The sequence below is a fragment of the Myodes glareolus genome, chromosome 21 (assembly GCF_982192425.1).
Source record: "Myodes glareolus chromosome 21, mMyoGla1.1, whole genome shotgun sequence".
Lineage (NCBI taxonomy): Eukaryota > Metazoa > Chordata > Mammalia > Rodentia > Cricetidae > Myodes > Myodes glareolus.
The window spans coordinates 40,288,751-40,314,578 of record NC_142046.1 but is presented as its reverse complement, the minus strand read 5'-3'; the positions used below and the strand labels follow the sequence as shown (position 1 = coordinate 40,314,578).

The following is a 25,828-nucleotide window of genomic DNA, read 5'->3' as shown; positions in this document are numbered from 1 at the left end:
GTTATGTTAAGATTGAGCATTGTTCTCAAGCATCACAAAGTAACTGCATGTGATGTTCTGCATTTTAAAGCTTCTTTCTTGCCTTCCTTTTTCCAGGACTGAAGTGTGTGTGTCTTTTGTGTGACTCTTCAAACTTTACCTGCCAAACGGAAGGAGCATGTTGGGCCTCTGTCATGTTAACCAATGGGAAAGAGCAGGTGATCAAGTCCTGCGTGTCCCTTCCAGAGTTAAATGCTCAAGTCTTCTGCCACAGTTCCAACAACGTGACCAAGACCGAATGCTGCTTCACAGACTTCTGCAACAATATCACACTTCACCTTCCAACAGGTAAGGGGTGGCATAGCCACACCCATTCCTAAAGATGCGTCACTCTTGGAAGATGATAAGCAGGGCAAAAACCAAACCATCTAAAATTTCCTGAGACAAAAATGTGTATTTTACTCTTCTCCTTGTTTTGGGCTGGTGAAACTCTCTAGAGTCTATCTGTGGTTGATGCTTGAATTCTTAAATTGTGCATCCCTGTCAAAACATTGACAATAGTGTCACAATCTTGGGGAAATTTGACCACAGGTATTACAATGTTTGACATAACTAACGGACCTTTAGTCAAATGTAAATTTTTGTGAATACTTTTTATTAAAGAAAGCAAAGAAAAGAAGTGATACCTAATCTTCAGTGATAGAAATAGATCATCAGCCTACCCTAGGAGAAGGGAAGGGATAAGAGAAAGTTTTGGAATGATGAAAACGGTCATATGTACATCCAGATTCATCAAACCGAAGCATATATACTGTATCATGTTAAAGTCATGCCTCCCTAACATTGATTTTTTTTAAATGAAAGACTGGCTTCTACCTGAATTTGAGGGTACAAGCAGAGCATAAAATCGATCTGGGAAGAATCTACGTTCTACTCTACCAAGACCCTTTGCTTTCACTGCTGTATAAGCAGTGTCTTGTCTTGAAAGAGATGTTGTCCAAGTCCTTTCCTGGATTTATGCTGACTGACAGAGCATGGACTTATAAAAAGTCATCAGTGCAGCCAATGGGACGCCCCTCTTTATCCCCTGTACCTTTTGTATATTGCCACGGATAAAAACCAACGATAAATATAAAGCCTTATTTTAGGATGCCTCTGACTCTCGGGTAAACCAGGGAAGGACATGTACATGACATTCCAGATCATCACCAAGTCCAGGAAGGCTGTGTATGAGATAGTGGGAGGATGTGTGCTATAAGCCAAGATTGCAGATGGCTTTAGGGCATGAAATGGGCTGACTGTAGCTTGTCAGGGTGAAGCCTGTGAAGTAATACTTAGAACAGAATTTTCTGAAGAATGAACTAGGTACCACAGCAGTACTCAAAAGGATTTAGAGAATTTTTAGGTGGCTATTAAAGTGGTAAACATGACATTGAACTTCAAAAAAGCAGTTGTAGGTCTGTACTGAAAGCTCACAATGATTTTTGTTACTGTGTGCAACTTGCTTACCTTGATCAAAACTTCTAAACACTTTTGCTATCTTGTTTTTCTTCAAGATATCTTATTTCATGCTACTACATCTTTATCACTTAGGTGCTTGTTGTCCTGCTTTTGTTTTTCGAGACAGGGTTTCTCTGTGTATCCCTGACTGTCCTGGAACTCACTCTGTAGACCAGACTGGCCTCGAACTTACAGTACTGGGATTAAAGGCATCCACCACCACTGCCCTTTCAGTTTTAACATTTAGGGTTATGTTTAATTTCAGTTTGTGAAAAATGGCACAGCACATAATGGTGAGGTAAAGGTATAAATTTATTTTAGTTTTTTTTTCCCCATGTGGGTAAGAAGCTGTTTCAATGTTCAACATCAGTTGTTAAAAACTCTGGCCTTGGGGCTAGAGAGATGTCTTGATGGTTAAGAGTATTGACTGCTCTTCCCAAAGACAGAGGTTTGGTTCCTAGCATCCATGTAGTAGCCTATAACCCTCTATAACTCTAGTTCAAAGGGATCTTCTGCCTGCTTCTGGCTTCTGTGGACACTGAAACTACTTGGTATATACAGATATACATGTAGGCAAAACATCTCTATACATAAATAAAAAGAAATCTTTAAAAAATAAAGAGCTCTGGTATTTCCATGTAGAGTTATTTTGATACTTAATTTGAAAATAAGGCAGATCTATGTGTGTATCTGTATATCTGTGTTTCTATTTAAAAGAATATATTTATGAATGCTTTGTGCTCTGTAGTTTTTCTATGCCTTACGCTAGTATTGAACTATTTCGTTACTACAGGTGTTTAATAAAGATTGAAATTAGGAGGTGGGACCCTTCTAGCTCATTTTTTTTCAAAGTTTATTAAATTATAAAAGTTTCCATTTCTGCTCCTCCTCCCAACACCCTCTCACTCCCCCCTCTCCCCCTCCTCCTCCCTCTCCATCCCTAAGAGCAGTCAGGGCTTCCTGCCCTGTGGGAAGTTCAAGTTCCTCCCCCCCCCAAGTCCAGGAAGGTGAGTATCCAAACAGACTGGATCCCAAAACTCCAGTATATGCAGAGGAAACAAGTCCCAGTGTCATTGTCAGTGGCTTTTCAGAAAGACCCCGTGCCAGCCACATTCAGAGAATCCGGCCACATTCAGAGAATCTGGTTGGATCACGTCCTCGTTCAGTCCCAGTCCAACTGGCCTTGGTGAACTCTCATTAGATCAGTCCCCTTGTATCAGTGGGTGATCGCACCCCTCGTGGTCCTGATTTCCTTTTTCATGTTCTTCCTCCTTCTGCTCCTTATTTGGACCTTGGGGGGGGGGGGCTCGGTCCGGTGCTCCAATGTGAGTCTCCGTCTGTATCGCCATCCATCGTTGGATGAAGGTTCCCTCCGGTCTTGCCTTCTTTGCTCACGTTCTCTTTCCTTCTGCTTCTCGTTTGGACCTAGGGAGTTAAGTCCAGTGTTCCAATGTGGGTCTCTGTCTCTATCTCCATCCATCGCCAGATGAAGGTTCTATGGTGATAAGCAAAATATTCATCAGTATGGTTATGGGCCACGGCGGGTTCAGGCACCCTCTCCTCTGTCCAGAGAACAATCTCATTTTTTAAATAAAAAAATCTTATCCAAGTAATATAAGTAATTTTCATCTTTGTTTAAATTTAGTCAGTTTACTTCTCCAAATGACACACTGAGATTTTGATTAGCTGAGTTGAATACAAAGAATAATCTGGAGATAGTAGTCATGGTAATAATATTGATCCATGAACATAGTGTGTTTTTCCATTCATTTCATCCTCTCATTACTCTCGGTCATGTTTGTAGTTATCCGGGAACATAGCTTAGGCATACATATTTCATAGAGTTTACCAACCTTCTGACTGTGGTTGTGAATGGCATTTTCAGTATCTCAGTTTGTAAATGTTCATTTCTCTTACGTGAGAAATCTAATTTTGTTCACTGAGCTTCAACCAAGATTGTGACGATAATGTATTAGTTCCAGTATATTTATTTATTTTGAAATGATTTTTGGACTTTTCCATTATTTGTGAGCATAGTCATCTTAAAAGTCTTTGTTCTGATCTGTGCTCATTTTGTTTCTTCTTCTTGTATTTTGCACACCTGTGGACCTCTATTGTGCTGGTGGCTGGAGGCCGTGCAAGCAAAGACTCTTGCTGTCCCAGGGACAGTGTTTGGTCCCTTACTGCTCTTATTTCTTTTATTTGCTTTGGTATTATTTTGAGAGAAAGCTTGCTTGATACTCACTATGTAGCCCAGGCTGCTCTCAAGTTCATGGCTATCTTCTTGTTTCCGGTTTTCTAAGTGCAAAGATCCCCGCACTTAGTTCAAATGTCCACCATCCCTGACCATCAGTCCTTTCACTGATAACATAACATAATTCATAGCAATTATTATGCTAACCATAGGTAGCAGGTGCCTAGTATTAATAGGAAGAGTTTTCTTGTATTTTTAATTTGGTGAAACTTGTTTATAATCCTAAGTGGCTATTCATTTTTCAAACATTTTATGACTTTATTAAGATTATCTTATGACAATGATTGCATTAACTAGATTCAAATCATTATCCTTAGGAAGGGAAATATGTGTTTTGTAGCCATTAACTAATATGTCTACAAGAAATGCCATGTATGTCATTGAATTAAAAAATCTTTATTAAAACTAAGAATTTGTACCATTTAGTGACATTTATGGTAAATGGGCACTAGATTGAAAAGTGCTACATATAGGATATGTGGTCTCCTTGTGTGCAGTTGTTCTTGCGGGAGGCTAGGAATGGTTCTTAACTATGTGCGGAACAATAGCTAACTGGAGAAAGGTTTGAAACTTACCTAAGCACAGACCGTGTCAACAATTGCACCATTGTCGACCAAGGTTTCTGTCTCACCCAGTCCTGTAGTCATTCTTCTGTTGACTGAGGTTTCTGTCCTGCCCAGTTCCCACAGTAGTTAAGTCCCCCAAAAAATCACACAGAGGTCTACATTAATTATAAACCGGTTGGTCTAGTAGCTCTGGCTTCTTATTAACTCTTGTAACTTATATTAGCCCATAATTCTTGTCTATGTTGGCCATGTGGCCTAGTACCTTTTATCGGTGAGACAGTCACATCTTGCTTGTTCTGTGTCTGGAATCCTCTCTGTCTGAATGACGACTGCAGACTGACTGTTTCCTCTTCCCAGAATTCTCCTGTTCTCATTGTCCTACCTATACTTCCTGCCTTGTTGCCCCGCCTCTACCTCCTGAGTGGGTACTGACCAATCAACATTTTATTAAAATACAATTGACAGGGTCCAGACCATTGTCCCACAGCACACCATTTTCATGTCATCAGAGAGTGGGGTCAGCGACCCTGCTCTGTCTACCATGGACCTGTCAGTTTCAAATGTGATCATGTACATAATGGAATATAGACAGGCATTCTGAAAAGTAGTGAGCTTTTTCTATGGGACTTGACAGTGAACTTTGTGTTCATGGCCAAAATTGTGTAAAGTGAGGAGTTAATTGGAAACAGTTATGTAGATATGGAACTTTCTTTTAGGATTCTAAAAGGACCCCTGCCCCCATGTTCTCTGCCTTTCATCCATCAATCTCTGGGCCATTTGTGGATTTGATGAAGGACCAAGTCTCTGCCTGCTTCAGGTGGCCCTCTTCTGTTCTTAGATTTTGTAGTAGCTGGCCTCTTGGTTCATTTCTTTGTGAAAAAATTTCTACCTTGAATAAAGCTTGTGCTTCCTCCACCCCTCCTGGTCCCAGCTGTGACCCTAGTAATGCACAGCTGGATGATGAATGGTCCTTACTATTTCTTTCCTCCCCTAAATGCTTAAAAATGTTTGAGGCTGATTTCTAACAGCTTAGTGGCTTTCATACGGGTTCCTATTGTGGCACAGAAAGAAACTCATTTTGTATAATTTTTTTCACCTCACATAGACACAGAACAAGAATTTTACAAAACATATCTTTAAAATGTGTAAGGTACTTCAATCGTTGCTATTTCCTTTGTAAAAAAAAAAAAGCAGTGGTTGGATCCCACTGAGGCTTAGTCACAGCTTAAGAAACACTATTTTAACTGATATTTAAAGGGTAGAATTTGTAAATGGATCAAGGGCATTTATTATTTTAATTCACTAGTATAAAAACTATTCAAAATGTTAGTTACTATTTTAATTTCACACATTTTCCTTTTAAATGGCCTAAAGTTGATTAGATTTAAGACAAATTAATTCACATCACTGAGACTGAAATTTAATTTAGATTATATTTAAGTTGAATCATTTTCTCTTAAAATGTACCTTCTGGTTTAATTTTACACATGGGTATACTTTTAAGGAGTTGGTGATTTTATTTGATAGAAGTAAGCTTATATTTTGGTAGAAATACAATATTAGAAAATTTTCTCTATTCCCTGAAGGTTATTAAAACAGATATGGTTGTGATTACTGAAGAAACAGATAATTGTCCAAGTTCAATATGAGCATTTATGTAAGCCCCTCTCCCCAAAGTTTGGGGAGCAAAATCGTTTCAAAGAGTAGTTATTTATTTGACTAGTACTTAAGTTTGTGTCTTTACAAACAGAAAACACGTTAGTCCCTCAAAAAGTGTGGTATCATGTTTGAAATTTCATATAGACCATGCAAATTAATGAAACAAGAGAAACATGTTTTCCAGGTCACTCTAATCTCTTCTTCCTACTTGTTCTTAGTACCTGCCTCTCTCTGGTGATGTGTGTCTCATTTTGGCCCTGTGTCCTTTGATCTAGTCCTTCTTACAGTCGTGAGATTTGACAGTTGTCCATTCTCCACTTCCTCTGAGACAAGGAGTGAAGATATTTTTGTTGGAATATTTCATTTTTAGAAGTAGTATTCCTAGCCCTTCAAGGATATTTCTCTTTCAAAAGAGATATACTGATTTGCATGTTAGGTAGGATGTGCTGGGGGAAACATTTGTATATAACCAACATCTGTATAGAGCCAATATCTGTAAAGAGAAAACATCTGTATAGAGTCAACATCTGTATAGAGCAAACACCTGAATATAACCAACATCTGTTTAGAGTCAATATCTGTATAGAGCAAATACCTGAATATAACCAACATCTGTATAGAGCCAATATCTGTATAGGGCAAACATCTGTATAGACCCAACATCTGCACAGAACAAACATCTGTTTAGAGCTAATATCTGTGTAGAGACAATATCTGTATAAAGCAAACATCTATATAGAGCCAACATCTGTATAGAACCAACATCTATATAAAGCAAACATCTATATAGAACAAACAAATAATAAGTAAATTTTTTATACTCTAGAGTATATTTGTCCCAACAGTAGCTTCTGTGAGTCCCACAGTCCATTCCATTCAATGTTTCTCACATTTTCCATAAACAAATGTTACTGCAAAAACACAGCTCTCACCTCACAGTGAATAGGTAATAGTTTATTCTGAAGCCAAATTGTGACTATGGTCCACAAACATAGCTTTAAGATATCCCAAATTTCATTTTCCAACATGGAAAAAGTTTCACAAAGCTGTTTTTGGTAATTAAACAAAGAAAAGTCATAAATCAAGAAACTTCTCAAATACAGTGGGGGAAACATTTTAAGTAGGGGGTTAGTGTATAGTAGAGAAATTTCAGCATCTCTGTTGTAGGGTTTGGATGCTGTGTAGTAGCATTACTGGTTCTTTGCTTGGTGGGGAAAACTTTTCAAAGAGTTGTGTTTTTATTTGTTTGTTTTGTTTTATCTGTTTATCGGGATGTTCAGGTCATCTTTCTTTGCTGGTTACAGGATGTAGTTAGGTCCCACACTGAGCTGGGTAAAGACTGGCTTGAAAGGCACTACAAGGTAAACAGGTTTTAGACTCTGGAACTGCAACTTTCCAAACTTCTTTATGTCATTGATTTTCCAGGAATTCTCCTTCACTTTTGATATAAACTGGATTTTATAAACTCCTCCCCGATCCATTTTTTTTCCTAATTTGTGACCTTTAACCATTTCAACGTCTTCACCTTCCGTGGGTTGAAGTCTGCTATTTTCGCTTTTGCTGACTCCTCCTTCCTGGGTTAAGCTTGTTATCGATTTTTGAATGTGAGTTTGTTTTGGGGACCCTTATATGGAGAAATGGTGGAAACCTCTAATTTGATTCCCTAGAGAAGACTGACATTAATTCTTGTCAAATGTCTGGGGGTACACTCCACCCAAATTCATTCCATATTTTGGATAAGCATAGAGAGTTCTATGCTTTGCCTTCTTTGCCTTCTCTTCCCATTCCGTTCTCCTCCCTTTCTCCTTCCCCTTCCTTTCTTTCACTTTTCCTTTTCCTTACCCTTCCACCTTTCTTTTTTCCCCCTCCATCCCTTCCTTTACTGAAAGCCATGGTGGAGACAGCAGTCTGTACACCCTGTCTTCCTCCGTTGGATGCTTCCGTTTGTTTTGTTTCAAGGCGGTGTCATACACAGCTGCCTGCTTTACACGGGCCTCTCTGATCTGACTTCTCATTGTTTCAGGACCAGGTTTTGTCCCTGTCTTTGTGTTCTAAGCACCTGGCCACCACGGCCTGGCAAATACTCCTAGGCTACACTGGCAATACTATGGTACTCAAGCGCGGTCTGGGTTTTTACTGTAATTTTGGCTGCTAAGCAATTCATTTATTTCCCCCCCACCCTAATCATGGAACAGAAGAAAATCATTTCTATTTTATCTAGCATTTCCATGTATACTGTACCAGGAAGGGTGTCTGTGGCCATCTAAAGTGGAACTTGGCAAAAATGGCAACTCTAGGGCAGTTTATTTTTGAAATGATACTGGCATAAATATCTATCCATCTGGAAGAAAACAGGGTTGTATCACAGAGTCACACCATACACAAAAATAAATTACAGCTTGATTAAACATCTAATTGTGACATATAGAACAATCTAAATGTCAGAGGCAAATTTAGAAAAAAAAAGATTGTGTGACTTTATAGTATGGAAACTGTTCCTAAATAAGATGGGAAACTCAGATCTATAAAAGGAAAAGACAAATATAATTGAGTACATGAAAACTAAAATAAAAATGAATGAAAAAAGAACATAAATAAAACTAAAATATAAATTAAATATTGGATACAACTATTTGCAGCATACATGACTGAGAAAAAAACGACATATTTAGAAGATACTGTGTGTGTGTGCGTGTGCGTGTGTGTGACTGACTGACTGACTAGGGAAAAGGAGCGAGAGAGAACAGTTCTAAATGAAAAACCAAGTAAATAGAACTAGCATTTTTTTTTTACTGCAGAGTGGCAGAGAAATTCCAAAGTGATCGAGTATTGAAATGGTGTTCAACCTCACTAATAGCTGAAGAGACACACATTAATGTGGTCACAGGCAATTTTCCACCCATTAGATTAGTCAGGATGTTTTCAACTAAGAGTCGTCAGGAAATGAGATAATAATGTCTTAGTGATGAAAGAGTGTACTGACAAAAATGACAAGAACTGGGGTGTAATATGGGTGCTTGGTTTCTGAGGAAAGGGACTAAATGACGTCACTGCCCCGTGAGCACCGTTACCAGTGAGGACATGCTCACTCACCCTTCTCATGGTGGGCCTCTTCCTTCCTGACTCATGTGGATCTGCGTTTTTTCATGAAGTGAATGCTGTACTTTGTCATTAGAGTGTTCGGTTTCAAGAGCATAAATGTCAAGAAGCTTAGTTTGCCAAGTTAAGTAAGCCAATAGAAGCTGAGTATGTTCAAATGAAATAGCCAGTCTCTTTCTTTATTGTAAGTGTAAACCAATCGTATACTCTCATCACTGTCTGACCCCAGTCAAGACCTTTAGCTTAGTCCCACACAGAGCGGAAAACAGAAATACTAACATTCCTGACACTCTGTGAGCAGGGGATGGTTATCTGGCAGACTTCAGGATCTGCTTACTATGCCAGAGTGACATAGAACTCTCCAGATAAAAGCTTACTTACAGTTCAGAAAACATCAGTCATGCCAACTGCCCCCTGGGAGGGAATATACTTACATGAATATACATACAAAATGTCAGGACGAAGACATTTTCATATCAGTTCTGGAGGGGTCAGAGAAGCACATGATTAGTACCTAGTGCAGAATAACCAAGACAGGGAAGCGCCTTTAATTCCAATACTCAGGAGGCAGAGGCAGGTGGATCTCTGTGAGTTTGAGGTCAATAGAGTAAGTTCCAGGATAGGAGGCAAAGCTACAGAGAAATGCTGTCTCAAAATACAAAAACAAACAAAAACCCCAAAACCGAAAGAAACAATGGTAAATTTGAAATTGTCATAAGCTGCACCATGTTGGGATGCCATATGTTGGAGCCACCGTTTTGGGATGGCTTCTGCTGCCATCCTGGCTGGGTGGGTTCATAGGGGTGTGAGGTTAGAAATGTTAGGTAGGAGATACAGAAATCAGAAAGAATCACCAAGACATAGGAGGGCATTGGGAGGGCAACTCAGAGATTGCATTAATTCTTTAATTCTGAGTTCTTAGTTCATCTGTGTTTACTTTTCCATACACTTTTATACCCCAATACCAAAAAAGGGAAGAAGGCAAGAGACTGCTTTAACATAATACAAAGACCAACTAGAACAGTTACTGGCTTCAGTACTTTGAGATATCAAGACATTAATTCACAAGAATTCATTAATGCGATCTGTTGTTTAGGCAGTGAACTCACCCTAGACCAGGTATCCTGAAGGCAGTCATTCCCTAGGTCAAACCTCCTATTTCCAAAGAAGGAGCAAAAGTATGCTTGAATTCTTTGACCTTTGGTCAGGATGAAGTAGATCTACCTGTGTGGGTCATCTTAATGTCCCAAACACCAAGTAACCACACCCTAGCTCAGGGTGTGTAGCCACAGTTGGTATCAACAACTTTGAGCAAGCTCAAACTCTATGACTTTCAGACAAGGTGGAATAGTTCACATTTTTGGGACTCCACAAAAAATATTCCTAGAGAATAAGGAACCATAAAATCGGGATCTAGTAGATGTGAGCAGTAACAGAACAAAAAGCTGAATAACAAAATACAACTGAAATAATAAACTGAAGGGATACCTGTAGAGACTGTAGAGAAATTACAAACCCGAAGTCCACACCGAAAAGAATTGTTTTCTGTGAACTATGCAGGGAATAAATGTTGGAAAATGTGAAGAGAAGTGACAAAGACAGCTATTAAAAGAATTAGCATGAGGTTGTGCAAAAATGGTATAAAGGAGCAGAGAGAAAAAACAAAACAAAGCAAAATGTCTACACAGCTAGTCGCTCAGAACTGATGGAAGACATGAGTCCACAAGTCTCAACAGTTCAATAAGCATCACCAGCGCAAGTGGGAAGAAAGACCTGACGTATTGTATAACTGTTGGACACCAACACAAAGGGAAAACTTTAACTTTGTCAAAGAAAAGAAGATAAACTAAACTCAGAGAAGATGTAGTAAAGATGTACGTTGGCCTCTTGATAGTGAAGAGGAAACAGAGGGACTTGAATTATGTCAGCAATATTCTGAGAAAAAGACCAGCAATATATTCAGAAAAATGACCTTTGAAGCACGGGTTTAGGGGCTGAAAAGTTTGACAGCAATGGACATAGAATGAGTTTGTTGTAAGAGAATCCTGACCCAGGACATTCTAGAGGACTCACTGAAGCATACAAAGAGCGAAACGACAGCTCTGACACACATGTAGGAAAGAAAGATGAGAGGTATGTAATTGATTATAGATGCTATTGACCATCAAAAGAAGTAATGCCAATGGGGTCTTAAGAATAATATAAATGCATCATTATGCATAAAGGAAGCATGCTATGTACGTCAGGAGAAGGATGCTTGCAGTTAGTTTGCTGAAGAATTTGTTAGACCTAGGCAGTATAAAGCTACTAGTAGGCACTGCTCAAATACGTTTTTATGTGATTGCTGCCACCTACCCACATATGTAAAAGAATAGAAAGGGAATAGTCTTTGTATTGAAAATGAAAACTCGAATATGAAAACCCACGTGGCAGTTGTCAAGGTAAGAAAGAATGTAACAGGTCACAATGACAATGGAAACAAACAATTAAGCCAGTATTTCAAAAGCAAACAATTAAAGGTAGGTAAGTATTCTAGTTACAACAAAAGATTACCAAATTAGAGAAAATAAAATTCAATCGATTTTTTAAAAAATATATAACTGTGGGGCTGGTAAGATGTGTGAAAGGGTGCTTGCTGCCGAAGTCTACTGACGTGAGTTTGTATTCCTAGAACCCCCACAAAGGTAGAAGGAGAGCTGATTTCAGAAAAGTTGCCTCTGCCATGGTGGCTTGTGTGTGCTCCAGCCTCTGCCATTCAACACACAAACAATAATTAAAATAGTAAAATGCAAACAATAGTAAACAAATACAAATTTTAATTAAAATTTATCTATTTGTGTGTATGTGTGCATGTGTGTGTGTGTGCGCGCGCGCATGCCCATCCTTGTATCACATCACTTTGGAGACAAGAGGCTAGAGGACAACTTGTAGGAGTCAGTTTCTCTTTCTGCTTTGCGGGTCCAACTCAGGTCATCAGACGTGGCAATAGATTCCATTATCCCGTAAGTCATTTTATCTGGCCCAAGTGAGTTAATAAAATTTTTACATGTATTTATTTATGTGTATGTGCATATGCATGTGTGTTGGTGTATGTGTACTACAGTGTGCATGTGGTGGTCAAGGATCATTTTTGGGAGTCTCTTCCTCCATCATATGAGTTCCAGAGTTGGAACCCACTATGGCAGGTGTTCCAAGTGACTTAATTGCTGAGCCATCTTTCTGCCTCCTAACCAAAAAGAAAAAAAAAGGCATTTATAAAAATGCTTAATTAAAATTAGTCTAATGGAAAAGCTATCATTAAACAAAGGTGATAAATTACTTTTGATAATAGCAGATAGAATCAACTTTAATGCAAAACAGTTACTGGAGTTAAACATGGTCTGGTCAAAAAGGGCGTAGCTCTGTGGAAGAGCATGAGCGCGTGCAAACACATACACACACATACAAATGCATGCACACGTGTAAAAGGATACACTTCAGAACATAATTTCTCTCTCCCTGTCTCTCTTTCCCTATTTCTCATTCTCTGTCTCATGTACGTGTGTGTAAATGCACTACCAAGCATAAGGAAAACAAGGTAGGTCCACACTTTCAGAGGGAGATTTCAATTAAATTACCACAGAATAATCAATCAGTTAATATAATTTTACTCAATTAATCAATATTAATTAATACACCCTAGAAACACTCAGATAATTTTCTATAAAATTGCAGCTTACCAATGAAAATTGTCCAGTGATAGTAAAGACCTTGAGTCAGTGGTCTTAAGACATTCCTTTAAAGAAAGCTTCAAGGCCCTAGAGGATCCACCCAAAAATCCTGCCACACCTCCAAGACCAAGCAGCTCCTGCCTAGACTCCTCAAGGCTCAGACACATAAGAAATGTAGGACATATACCATAACTCAGACACGTAGAGCATATCCCATAACTCACATTATGTTTGTTTTAAGAGCCTAATCTGAGGGTGATGGTATCGGGATATGGGACTGTCTGTGGAGCCCTCAGGAGTGGATCAATGTCCTTATAAAAGACATGTAAGGTAGCTTCTTTGACCATATGAAATCAAAAGACGGTGCCTGCATGAACCAGAACACAGGCTGTCACCAAACACAGGATCTGCTAGCACCTCGGTTTCAGACTTTCTAGCTACCTGAACTATGAGGAATAATTTATGCTGTTTGTAAGCTACCCAAATTAACAGGTTAGTATAGTGTATTTTAGTTTTAATATAGTTGAATTGTTCAGTTTAATTCAATTTTATTTATCTTTCTTTCCCCCTTAATATTAAATAAAATCTTTTCCAATGTGAACACATGTACTCTGTTCTTTTATGGTTAGCCTGCATTTTAGTGTCTAACAGGAATAACTTCTGGTGACTCTCACTGATGACATCAGGGCACACTTAGAGAAATTGCTAAGGTACCAAGCAGTATCAAAATCCATAAAAATTTATATAGTACAGAGCAAGGAAGCTTTGGCTAGAGGAGCTGGTCATTTATAGGGTTAATCATGAGCAGAGCTGCTGTTTGGTGCATGCTTACACTAATTACAGCTCTTCATATGGAAATAGACTATTCAACAACAACCTTCAAGCTACACAATCTTTGCTTCTATTCTGCTGCCAAAATATACAGGGCAGGAGAAGGGTAAGTGGAGCTGTAATTTCCCATTTCCCCCCTGCTAGATGGCAACACTCTACTTTAAAACAACTATTTTATTTTTCACTAATTTAAATAGTCATTTTAAATAAAAAAAATCAGGCACCACGTTAAAAGGTGGGTGCTTGGCTAACTTTTGCACAATGCTTCTTTTTTAATTCTGTTCTCCATTGTGCGAAGAGAAAAAGGAAGAGTCATCTATTTGTATCAGTTGGGTGAGGTGTGCAATGCCCCCTCATAAGGGACATGAATAAGTAAGACTTTCAATCAACTGAATGGCTTTCCTCTGAAGGGAGAGAAACTGCCCTAAGGATCAAATTTATCAAATACCAATAATTTGAATACATACTATGATTTCTGAAAATGAATGACTCCAATAAAGAGTGTATTCATTGCGGAGATTAAGTCTTGTCTTCTTCATTCCTTTTAAAGCATCCATCATTGTCTTTTGGTTTTGGCTTTGGGTTTGAGACACAAGTTCATTGCTATAGTCAGCAAGAGGTGACGCGCACATGCTGAAAAGCTCTCCTGGCCCCCTGTGGGATTGCTCCGCCGGCACAGAAACAAATCCATTCACAGCCCTTCTGACCTTCGCAGTGCACACCTGATAGGCGCCGGACAGGATTCTCCCACCCCACCCCAGAAAGTCCAAGGTGCTATATTTTTAAACCTTTTTTTGTAAGTTCAATTAACTTGAACGTTCAAGGAAATCAAACTTGTGATTTGAAAGTGGAATAGACGAAGCATTCCTACTCTCCAGAAACAAGGATACTGGTTTTAATTAGAAAACTCTTTTCAAATAAGGATGTAATGGGAGACTGAGCAAAATTTCTAGCCAATTTTAAATTGAGCATTTTATATTGTGCAAGGCTCTGTGAGTGTAAACAGCGGCAGGTCTCACCCAGATCTGTTTTGATGGCTATGATGGGATCTCGGATGAGGTCAAATGTGCGTTTCCATCTTTTCCAAGTAAGCAAGCTGCTTTGTGGAAGCATCAGACCTTATACCACTAAAGACTTTGGGACAAAGATGTGTGGCTTTTCTTACAACATCAGTATTTTAAGTACCTTTCGCTGAGCAAGGCTTTCTGATGTGAGGGAGGGAAATTTTCATTTTTTCCCGTAGAAAGGATTTCTTTTAGTGGAATAAAGCCTGGAGTACATGTTAAATGACCGGCCTCTAATTTTCTGATAGACACGCACCACTGGGATATGTATCTTGTTGGCAGATGTAAGAGACCATTGCCCTTTGCTGCCTGAAATTAAGAAAAGTAAATTGTGGAATCCACTTGGGTTGTCTTCTAACATCTCATATTTTTAATAATTAAAACTTTCTCTGTGTGATGTGTGTATGTGTACGAGTGTATGTCAATGTGAGTGGGTACCCCTAGGGGCCAGAAGTGGATATTGGATTCCCTGGAGCTGGAGACCTAGGTGTTGTGAGCTGTGCGTCCGCCTCACCCCTGCACCTCCTCATGCAGGCTGGCTCTGGAACAGCAAGAAATACTTTGAGTTAACTGAGCCATCTCCCTTCCCCTCTTTCAACATTCCAAGTTAACCTCACACTCTCGAAGGGTTTGTTGTTGTTTGCTTTTGTTTTTCATTGCTGTTAGATCAGTAATTATATTCTTCATCCCAATGCTCCCACTTTTTAAAAAATAAACATAAAAAGCCTTCGTATTTTTAAATTCAAATGCTAATGGTGAAAAGCTTGCTGTCTTTTGGTCCTCTCTACACGCTCCTCAAAAGACAGAGGCACTAGGTAGAGCTTTCCAGGAAGTGTTTTTACATGTGACGCCATCTTCCTGCTAAAAAAAGTCATGTAATTTGGCCAGATGACAATACTGAATACAAAGGGCTCCTTCTATGAAGGGCACTGAGCAATGAAACTTGTGTCAATAACACGCAGTTCCAACTCAAAGGCAGAAGGAGTTACTGTTAGTCTTGTTGTAGTTTCTTTTTTTTTAATTCTTTGCTCTGCCACCCAGTTCCCAAACAAATACATAGAGACTTAATCTAACCTGTGAATGCCCAACCTTAGCTTGCCTTGTTTCTAGCCAGCTTTTCTTAAATTTTCCTGTCTACCTTTGCCTCTGGACTTTTACCCTTCTCTATTCTATACACCTCTCTTTCCTTCTTACTCCGTGACTTGCTGTGTAGCTGAGTGGCTGGCCCCTGGAGACCTCCTCCTTCTCTCACTCCTAGATCTCTCTCTCTCTCTCTCTCTCTCTCCCAGAGTTTTCCTATTCCCTCTGCCTGCCAGCCCTGCCTACCCTTCTCCTGCCAAGCTGTTGGCTGTTCAGCTCTTTATTAGGCCAACCAGGTGTTTTAGGCAGGCGCAGAACACAGCTTCACAGAGTTAAATACATTCAGCCTAAAAGAATGCAGCACATCTTTGCATCATTAAACAAACATTCCACAGCGTAAACTAATGTAACACATCTTCAACTAATATTCCACAGTCTCTTGTCCCTGGCCAGGCTTGGTAGAATGTCTACATTCATGGTTCAGTAAACAAAGGGCCTTTTGATCACATTGCTGTTTCAACACGACCAGCAGTGTGCGCAGAAGTTAAGAACTTTTGCTGCTCTGTATAGTGAAACATTATGGAGGGATCAGGCTAAATGAGCTTGCGCCTGGCTTATTCCTCCTGGATCTTGCCATGGTCGTGCTGTGAAGAAGTAGTGGGCTATGACAAGGAGGAGATGGAGAGTGGGGATGTGGGTATCTATCTGCCTGCAGCCAAAGAGCACATGGTCACAGGGAGGTCAGACGGAGGAGCCCTGCACTGGGTATTAGGCCCCCAGGTCCTTCCACTCCACATTCCAGCCCAAATGTAGCTACACATAATGACAGGAGCCTTTAATAAGGGTTGATTAACCTGGGTTCCTTTAAGGGTATTAGGGGCTCTTTGAATTTTCTGTAACCACTTGTTACCATAATGTTTGGCAAGGAAGCACAAACCTTGAGAAGTTTTGTAAAAAAAAAAACAAATTGCCCTTCGTGGAAGCTCTCTGGTTTGCTCTTGTTTGCCGCATTAGTTTTAAAAGAGCCGTGTAACAGTACATACCTCCTTTGTCTCTCTAGTCTCAAAGCGTTTCTCTATATTGTTTCATTGTATATCTTCGTTTCAGTCGAGCAAGTACCATTTCAAGGTGGGAGAGAAATGAGTTTGTATTAAATTGAATGTAGATTTAGACTTAAGTTTTTCAAGGTAATAGTAATATGGATTTTTATCCATATACATTTTATTCATATATATATCAAATATATTTAATCAAATATTTTAAAACACTTTGATCAAGTATTTGATCAAGACAGTTCCTTATTAACCAATAGTATTCATGGCATACAAAGGGGAGCCTCACATCAAATATTCACTAACCAACCAATACAAACCAAGAAAATGTAAGTTTATTAAACTGGAGGCCACGTAGAGTTAATGAACATCAATAACTTTTTCTCTCTTTGATAAAGAATAAGAGATTAGTGGGGGATGAGACAGCAAGGGACTATGTCCTTGCTGTCACCCTCCCTTTTTTTCCTTCCTAAAGCAAGAACTGGAAGGGGTGGGGAGGTAGCAGACTTGGAGAACAGTCCCGGGAGAGGATGGCAAATCTGAACTCTGTGCACAGGGCGCTGGTGACTGTCACCACCAACTCCAAAGGCATTGAGGAAAAGTTGCAAAATTCACAAGTTAAATTCATTCTTTCCTCCCTCCCTCCCTTTCCCTCTTCCTTCTTCCCTCGGCTTTCCCTTCCACTTCCCCCTCTCTCCACTCTATTAAGACCTCCAGCCCTCCAAATCTATGAGTTCTGCCTCCACAGAGTCAGTCAACTGCACACTGAAAGCATTTAGGGAAAAAAAATGTGTTTATATACCCCGCTATGGACGGTTCCTTTATCATGATTCCTTACGCCATGTGACCATGACATAGCATTTACATTGTATTAGTTTTTGGAAGTAACCTAGAGACAAATTAAAGCATGTGGAGGAGTGGTGTGTGGGTTATGTAAAAGTGCTATTCCACTTTATATAAGGGACGTGAGGGTGAATTTTAAATGAGTCCCGATGAATACATAAAGGACAGTTGTAGTTATCTTCCCAGATCTCGGTGGAGATGTTTGTGAGCTGGATTCCCACACAGCTGGGCTAGTACCTTTGCCTTTTCTATTCTCCTTCATTTAATTGCCTTGGGGAGGAAATGCTTTGCATTAGCCATGCAGCCCTTCCCAGACCTCAGCAGTGAGCTGTCGCATGGCCTCTGCTGCAGCTACCCTTCTCGTGGTCATTCTGCTTCCATGGGCACCAAAAAACCACGCTCACCAGAAATCGTCAACTAGTAAGTTCTCCTGTGTTCCAGAACACAGGACTTGCTCCAAAAGTGGTATTTGTATCAAGGCTATCTTTTATTAAATATGCTTTCCTAGCTGGCTACCATTGACTTCTATCCCAACTCATTGGGCTGTCGGCACACTTTTTCTTTATTTCTTTCCTATTAGGATTACCAGGAACATTTGGCTTAAGGCAAGGTTTTACGAATTGTTCAGTGTTTAAAGAGTCCTTTCTGGATGGTGCTGCTAGCTTGGGTTTTTTTTTTTTTTTTTTTTTTTTTTTTTTTGCCCTTTACTAACTTGTATCAGTTGATCTGCTCACAAGGGAGAGAAACATTGGCCATCTACGGTAAACATCCCTCAGAGCGGTTGCTGACGCCATGGCAGGTGACCCTGATTTCAGGTTTGTTGACCTGTTGCCTCTATTAGTTGCCATAGTGATGAGCGGAGCTCTGCTTAGTGGAGCTTTACCAAAATGAAGACAAGCTATAGCTTTTTAAGGCTAGGGTTTATGTTGGTGGCTTTTGATAGGAGATGTCAACGTTCAATGTTGTTATATGAATGCCTCCAATGATAGCATTGAAGTTAGGAGATGTTAGCATGTGAAAACGGATATTTAAAAAAAAAAAGACCTAATTCAGACGATGAATACACTCGGCAGCTTTTCAGAACACCTAGGATTCTTTATGAGGATACAGAGAAATAGAATGATGCTGTAGAAGGGACAATAACGTTAGCAATGGCAGACTTCAAAAGTCACGAGGACTTGGACAAGGATTTCTGAAGCCAAGCTGTCAGAGAACACTTTTAGGACCCGTTGAAGAATACTCTAGGCCGAGTTCTCCATCTACCTCTGTAACTGCTAATGATCCCAGAGGAGTCTGGAAATAATGCAGGAGGTATGTGGTGGCCAGTTAAAGTTTACTGTGCAAGCAGGAGTACCTGGCTGGTGCTTCAGAGCCCTTTCCCCACTGATAGCTGACTGGCAGCTGCCGGGACTGTGAAGAAACCAATAGGAAGACACTGGAGGGGAGCTGGCTAATTTTTCTCTCTCAAAACTAATTATTTCCAATGGTTTCTCATATATTTTTTTCCTATCTTATGAGTGAAATGCAAGTATCATCAATGTACTAAGCTTTCCAGTTTTGACAATAAAAAGGAAGACATTTGAGCATAAGTCCCAAAGCCCATTGTCAGCCATGTGTTCGGACTCTAAATTACAGGTGCTATGTCGTCAGCGGATGGTCGCTGGACCTTCCCTAGCCGGGATGGAGCCTACTCTGTGTGTGTAGGCTGCAGTTACCCCAAAGATCAGCTTGAGAGGGAGGCAACCTATGACCAAGAAGAACTGCTCATTAGCCAGAAGTGTAGGATCATCTTCTTGATGTGTGAGAACTCAAATCTCCTAAATTGTGTTGCAACAATCTGTCAAATGTATCCCAAGGCTTACTAAAAACAAAACAAAAAATGGGAGGCTACTCAGTGGTAAAGAATGTGTACTGTTTTTATAGAGGATCTGGGTTCAGATCCCAGCACCCACAGTCAGTCTATAACTCCAGTTCAGGTGTTCCTACAAACACCCTTTTATGACCTCCACAGGCACCTGAATGTTTATGCTGCACAAACAGACACACACACACACACACACACACACACACAAATATACATAAAATAAAAGTTTTAAAAAGCAAAACAACCAAAAGAGATCAACGCTGCTGGAGATAAGACATGACTATAAGATTCAAGAGGCAATTTTCAGTGAGCCAAAAGGAAGCAAACGGCACATGGGTTTCAAGGAGCAGGGGGAGTTAACGGCTTAACGACAGAAAGTATTTGTCTTCATGAGCCTTCTATGTGTCACTGTTTTTGGAAATGTAAAAGAAAAATCTGAAGTCCAAGATGAACTTTCTATTAAAAAAAATGACTATAAAGATTATCTTTTTTTCCTTATTTGTATCTCTGTGGATGCCTGTTCGTGTGTGTGTGTGTGTGTGTGTGTGTGTGTGGTGTGTGTGAGTGTGTGTGTGAATGCCAGAGGTTGATATCAGGTGTCTAATATGGTTGATCTCCACTTTATATATTAAGGCAGGGTCTCTCACTGCATCTAGGCCTTGGTCATTTGGCTGGTCTCATTAGACAGTCTGCTCTGAAGAGGATCCTGTCTCTGTCCCTTAATGCTGGGGTTACAGGGAGGCAGGTCCCTATGTGCTCTCAGTTTCTACATGGATTCTGGGGATGGGAGCTCTGTTCCTTACACTTGTGCAGAGAGTGCTTGACCTGCTAAGCCATCTTCCCTGGCCTGATTATGTCTGTCCAGTATTTGGTTTCAGTGATCACACTGATGATTTTGAGAGAGAGGCATTTTACTTACCAGGGATAAAACTAGTCAAACATTCAGGGACCCCGACAGTTGGTTATGTCCTCTTTACTGAGGACTGACTATGTGTCAGGCACTGTTGTAAGCACTGGGGATTCAGTTAGGAATACCACAGGCAGCTTCCTCCTTGTCCTCAGAGACAATCAGGTCAGATAATGGATGAATGAGAAAATGACCTGACAGCCTATTAGCCCCAACAGGAACATAACAAGGTTCCAGGGAGTGAGTGGAGACTGGGAAGAAATTCTTTTCAAATATTTAAAACTTTGCCTTCATTTTTTTAAATTTTGAGATGATTAATTACGTCACCAAGGCTGGCCTTGAGTTTGTCCTTCTGTGTCTGGGAGTGCATATTTATTGCTCTGGGCCCAGCTTCATGTAAGTGCTTTTTGGTAGGGTTGTCAGCTGAGACCATTGCCTTCTACCAGGCTTGTTGACCTGGGCTTCTAGCCGGTCTCCATTTTCATTCTTCTTGTTCCAAGTGTCTATTGACACAGTGGCCACTCAGAATTAAAGTTTGACGCTGCCTACAAACCTCAAAAGAGCTTCTGAGGTAAATGAACCCCCTACTCCTTCCCTTAGCCTGCAATAGACCACACAAGGTTTCTCGTTAATTCCTTGATTCCGTTTCCTCGTCTTTTCTCTGTTTATGTCTAGGATGTTTTGCCAAACTGACCAAATAGGTGTCCACCTCCCGGTCCCTCGCACCATCTTTCCCCCACGCTGGGACTCTGAGCTGCCATTCAGTCTCGCTTTGTTTCACTGTCTCCATGACACTTCTGCAGAGAGGCCTTCTAGGACCACTCAGTCTACAGTGACATCATGCTATCACGATGTCCTCTCTGCTGATTCAAACTCATAGCATTTATCTCCTCTCCCGCTCCTGCTCCGCAGCCCTCTGTTCAGCTGTCTGTATCTATGAGAGTTCATGAGCGCAGAGAGCAAGGATTGGGCTCTTCACTCGCCATTTTATTTCCGGCACCTGGAATAATCGCAACACATTCCAAGAGTCTGATGGGTATTTGGAGGTGCTAGTAGGGGAGCGCAGCTACTCGGATACCCTTGACCGGAGACCGGTCCTCCTCTATTGGGGGAAGGTTGTCTTCTTCAACCGAGCGCGCAGCTTCGGAAGGGACACACATGGAGGGGTGAAGGAGGAAGGGAACACTCGCCTAGCCAGCCAGATCAGCAGAATCAACCCTGGTGATCAATGGGGTGACAGATGTAGCAGTCAGATCGCCCTCACATCCCTGATGAGTATTTGGGGGAATGAATGAACAGATGGATAGATTTGCTGTAAGGACGGGACTGCTGAAGAACAAGGAGAAAACAGTAAAATTAAGAGCATCAAATATTTTGGATTTTTTTTAAAAAAAAAATCTTCCAATTCAATACTTTTTCTCTACCCCTGGCTCCCATTGCCATGGTAATATGTGCCGTCACCTCTCACTTTTCCCCTTATTTTTGCTCCCACTCTGGTCTTTGCCAGTGAACTTAAATCTGTGCTTTTATGGTTGCATAGTCTAGGTGAGGAATTTTAGCGACTGCATTTGGAATTTCCAAAATAATTTTTAATGTTAGTACTTTTAAACTATTTTTTCAACTTACTTACAAAGTCATGAATGGCTTAGTGTGTACTACAGATATGTATCTTTGAATACAGATACATACACACGCCTATAATTCCAGTACTGGTGAGGTGGAAGCAGGAGGATCAACAGTTCTGGGTTATCTTTGGCTACATAGTTTCAGGCTAACCTGGGCTACGTGAGACGCTTTCTCAAAATAAAATAATGTTCAGTTTTAGAATTACTGCAAAACTCTCAATTATTCCCTGCAAACAAATTCTAACAATACATATACAGAAGAAATAATTTTAAAAAAATGCTAAAATATTTTACATGAATTGATTTATAACTTTCTCTTTCTCTCTCTTTCTTCCGTTTCTTTCTTTTTAAACTGCAGTATCGCCAAAGGCTCCCAGACTGGGCCCCACGGAGCTGACCATTGTCATTACTGTGCCTGTTTGCCTCCTGTCTATAGTTGCCATGCTGGCAATATGGGCATGCCAGGACCGCCAGTGCACATACAGAAAGACCAAGAGGCACAACGTCGAGGAACCTCTGGCAGAATACAGCCTGGTAAACCCGGGAAAAACACTCAAAGACCTGATTTATGATGCCACCGCCTCAGGTTCAGGCTCTGGTACGTGTATGTTTTCAGCAAGCAAGCCCTTGTTTGAAAATAAACAAACAATCTTTTTGATAAACGTGTCCAATGTGAACTCATCAGCTAGAGATCAATGAGGTACATAATAAATAAGCTTATGAATAGAAATGTCTTTAAGTATTACATGTGAATTGTCTACAGTAGCAGGCTTCCTTAAAGCTTTGCCAAGGGCCTTTAGGATCAGTTGTATCTCACACATTCCCTCCTTTACCCTCCTCCCCCTCTCATTTAATATTATTTTAGTTTCTCCTTTATCTCTTCATAGCACTCCATTCCATTCCACCATCCTCTTTTCTTTTTAAAAAGAGAGACAGAGAAACAGGCATGTAGACCTCCCCTCCCCCGCACACACACACACACACACACACACACACACACATACACACACACACAGAGAGAGAGAGAGAGAGAGAGAGAGAGACAGACAGACAGACAGACAGACACAGAGAGAGAGCTTGAGAGACAGACACACATACAGAGAGAGAGACAGAGAGAGAGAGAGAGAGAGAGAGAGAGACAGACAGACAGACACAGAGAGAGAGCTTGAGAGAGAGACAGACACACATACAGAGAGAGAGACAGAGAGAGAGAGAGAGACAGACAGACACAGAGAGAGAGCTTGAGAGAGAGACAGACACACATACAGAGAGAGATAGAGACAGAGACAGAGAGAGAGAAAGAGAGGAAGAGAGAGCATGGAGTAGTTGGGGGGGGGACAAACGTGATCAAAATATATTGTATGAATAATTTTAAAAATTCCTACTTAAAATATTAGAAAATTGTTACGATAGAGTCTTCTCAGATGTCTGTTGAAGCTTTTTTGTTTTTTATGCCTTGGGATTTGATTCTTTGTTTATTTGTTTTGTCTGTCCTCTTGTCCTCCTCCTCCTCCCATTATGGTCAAAGCCATCACTGCTGCTTTCTTTGGCTTTTTTTTTCTCAAAGAAAACCAAGAGAGAAAAAAATCCTGCAATTGAAAAACATATAAACCTGGAATACAAATTATGTCACTGTATAGAAGGCCTACATTTTTATCTTAAAAACAATATTCCTTAGTATTTAAACTCTATTTCTTTGGATATTGTATGTTGAGACCTACTATACCCCAAAATTTTGATTACTTCCAATATTCTGGGCACAAAGAACTCTAATTTTTGTTTAATTTATAGAAATACATTTCTTTATCATTTTCAAAGGATTGAATAACTGTCTACTTATTACTCACAGAAACATTTTCATTTACTTGATGATATTAGGTTGTGTTCTGATTAAGTTTTATTATCAACTTGACACAACCTAGAGTCTTTTGGAAGGAAAAGGCTCAGCTGAACAATTGCCTGGATCAGATTGACTTGTGAGCAAGTTTATGGAGAAATGATTGCTAATTTATACAGGAAGGCATAACCAGTGGTGCCGTCTCTGGGCATCTGGTTTTGGGCTGTACAAGAAAAGCTATATGCAAGCCATGTTTCTCCATAGTTCCTGCCTTGAGTTTCTGCCCTGACGTCCTTCAATGGTGTCTGTGCTCTGCAAGTGTAAACCAAATAAACCCTTTCTTCAACCAGGTGCTTTCAGTCATGGTGTTTATATGTTTTCCTGTAGACAGAAGTTTCTGTTCGGCCCAGTCCTGCAGCTGTTCAGTCTCAGAGGCTTATATTAATTATAAACTGGTTGGTCTAATGCTCAGGTTTATTACTAACTAGCTCTTATGATTTAAATTCAGCCATAATTCTTGCTTGTGTTTAGCTGTGTGGCTTGGCAGTACTTCTCAGTAAGGCATTCTCATCTCTCTGCCTCTGCTTATGGATAATGACTGTCTCTCTGTCTTTTCTCTTCCCAGGATTTTCCTAGTCTGGTTGCCCCACCTCTACTTCTTGCCTGGCTACAGGCCAATTAGTGTTTATTAAATGAATATGAGTGACAGATCTTTACAAGAGTATTATCCCACAGCATTTCCCTTTCTTTTCTTTTCAAAACAGGAACCCTGAATCCTCCTTTGTTTAGTGTTTTCTCTGACCATTATTCATAACAACTTGTCACCAACATGCTAAACAAAGACAGACATCCATAATCCATTTTTGGGGGAATGTGGGCAGTGATTACCAAATATCTAATTGCCAGAAAATATGACCACGGTTTGCTGTAGGATAATGTCACTTACATTGGTTTAATAAAATATTGATTGGCCAGTAGCCAGGCAGGAAGTATAGGCGGGGCAACCAGACTAGGAGAATTCTGGGAAGAGGGAAGACAAGAGACACAGTCATCATCCACAAATGGATGAAGTGAGATGAGAATAGCTTCCTTAAAAAAAGGTACCAAGTCACATGACTGAACATAAAGAAGAATTATGGGTGAATTTAAGTCATAAGAGCTAGTTAGTAATAAGCCTGAGCAATAGGTCAAACAGTTTATAATTAATATAAACTGCTGTGTGTCTGCAGTACTGGACTGTATAGAAACGTCGGTCTATATTTTCCTATTCTTTAAGTGTACTGAATCTGACCAGGGATTTTTCTTTCATGTAAAAACAATGCAAATTAATATGTAGGAGACTAGATATATAATTTAAAAAAGGAGTGATGAGCTGGCAAGATGGCTCACTGGGGAAAGGTGCTTACCCCCAAGCCTGAAGCTCTGAGTTCATTTCCAATGACCCACATGGGAGAAGGAGAGAGCCAACAACCTATAAGGTTGTTCTTTGACCACACACTCCTTATAGTGCTCTCCCCATACACAAATATAGAAATGCTGTTAGGTTTTTTTAAAATATATAACAAGGAGTCATGACTTGAACACTAAAGCCAAACTTTTGACAGTTGGCACAGCCCCAGATTAGTGTAGCTCTCATCTCTCATCAAGGAAGTTTTGTTTTAGGCAGATGAAGACCATTAAGACCCTAGAGAGCCACAACTGTTCCAAATTCATAGAACAACTGATGCCAGGGTGCTCAACCCCAAGGCATACATTTACAGCACAACTCCTACACCTTAGGCTCAGGGAACATCACCGAGGACAGGATGGAAAGATTGTAAAAGGCACAGGACCAGGAATAATTCTGTGAGATCGTGTCTCCTAGGAACGGCAGAGACATTGGCTCTATGATACCTCAACTATATGACTGTCTGAGTAAGATCTGAATAGGGACAATACCAGCAAATATGCTAACATGG

The 25,828-nt window shown here is 40.2% G+C and overlaps 1 protein-coding gene across 1 annotated transcript in view; it reads left to right on the top strand.

Moving 5' to 3' along the window:
* Nucleotides 1-25,828, top strand: part of Acvr1c (activin A receptor type 1C) — a 91,272-nt gene that overhangs the window by 40,657 nt on the left and 24,787 nt on the right. Inside the window, exons 2-3 of the mRNA XM_085681110.2 lie at nt 97-327; nt 22,392-22,631. Coding sequence (XP_085537236.2) covers nt 97-327; nt 22,392-22,631 — 471 coding nt within the window. The remainder of the gene's footprint in view (nt 1-96; nt 328-22,391; nt 22,632-25,828) is intronic.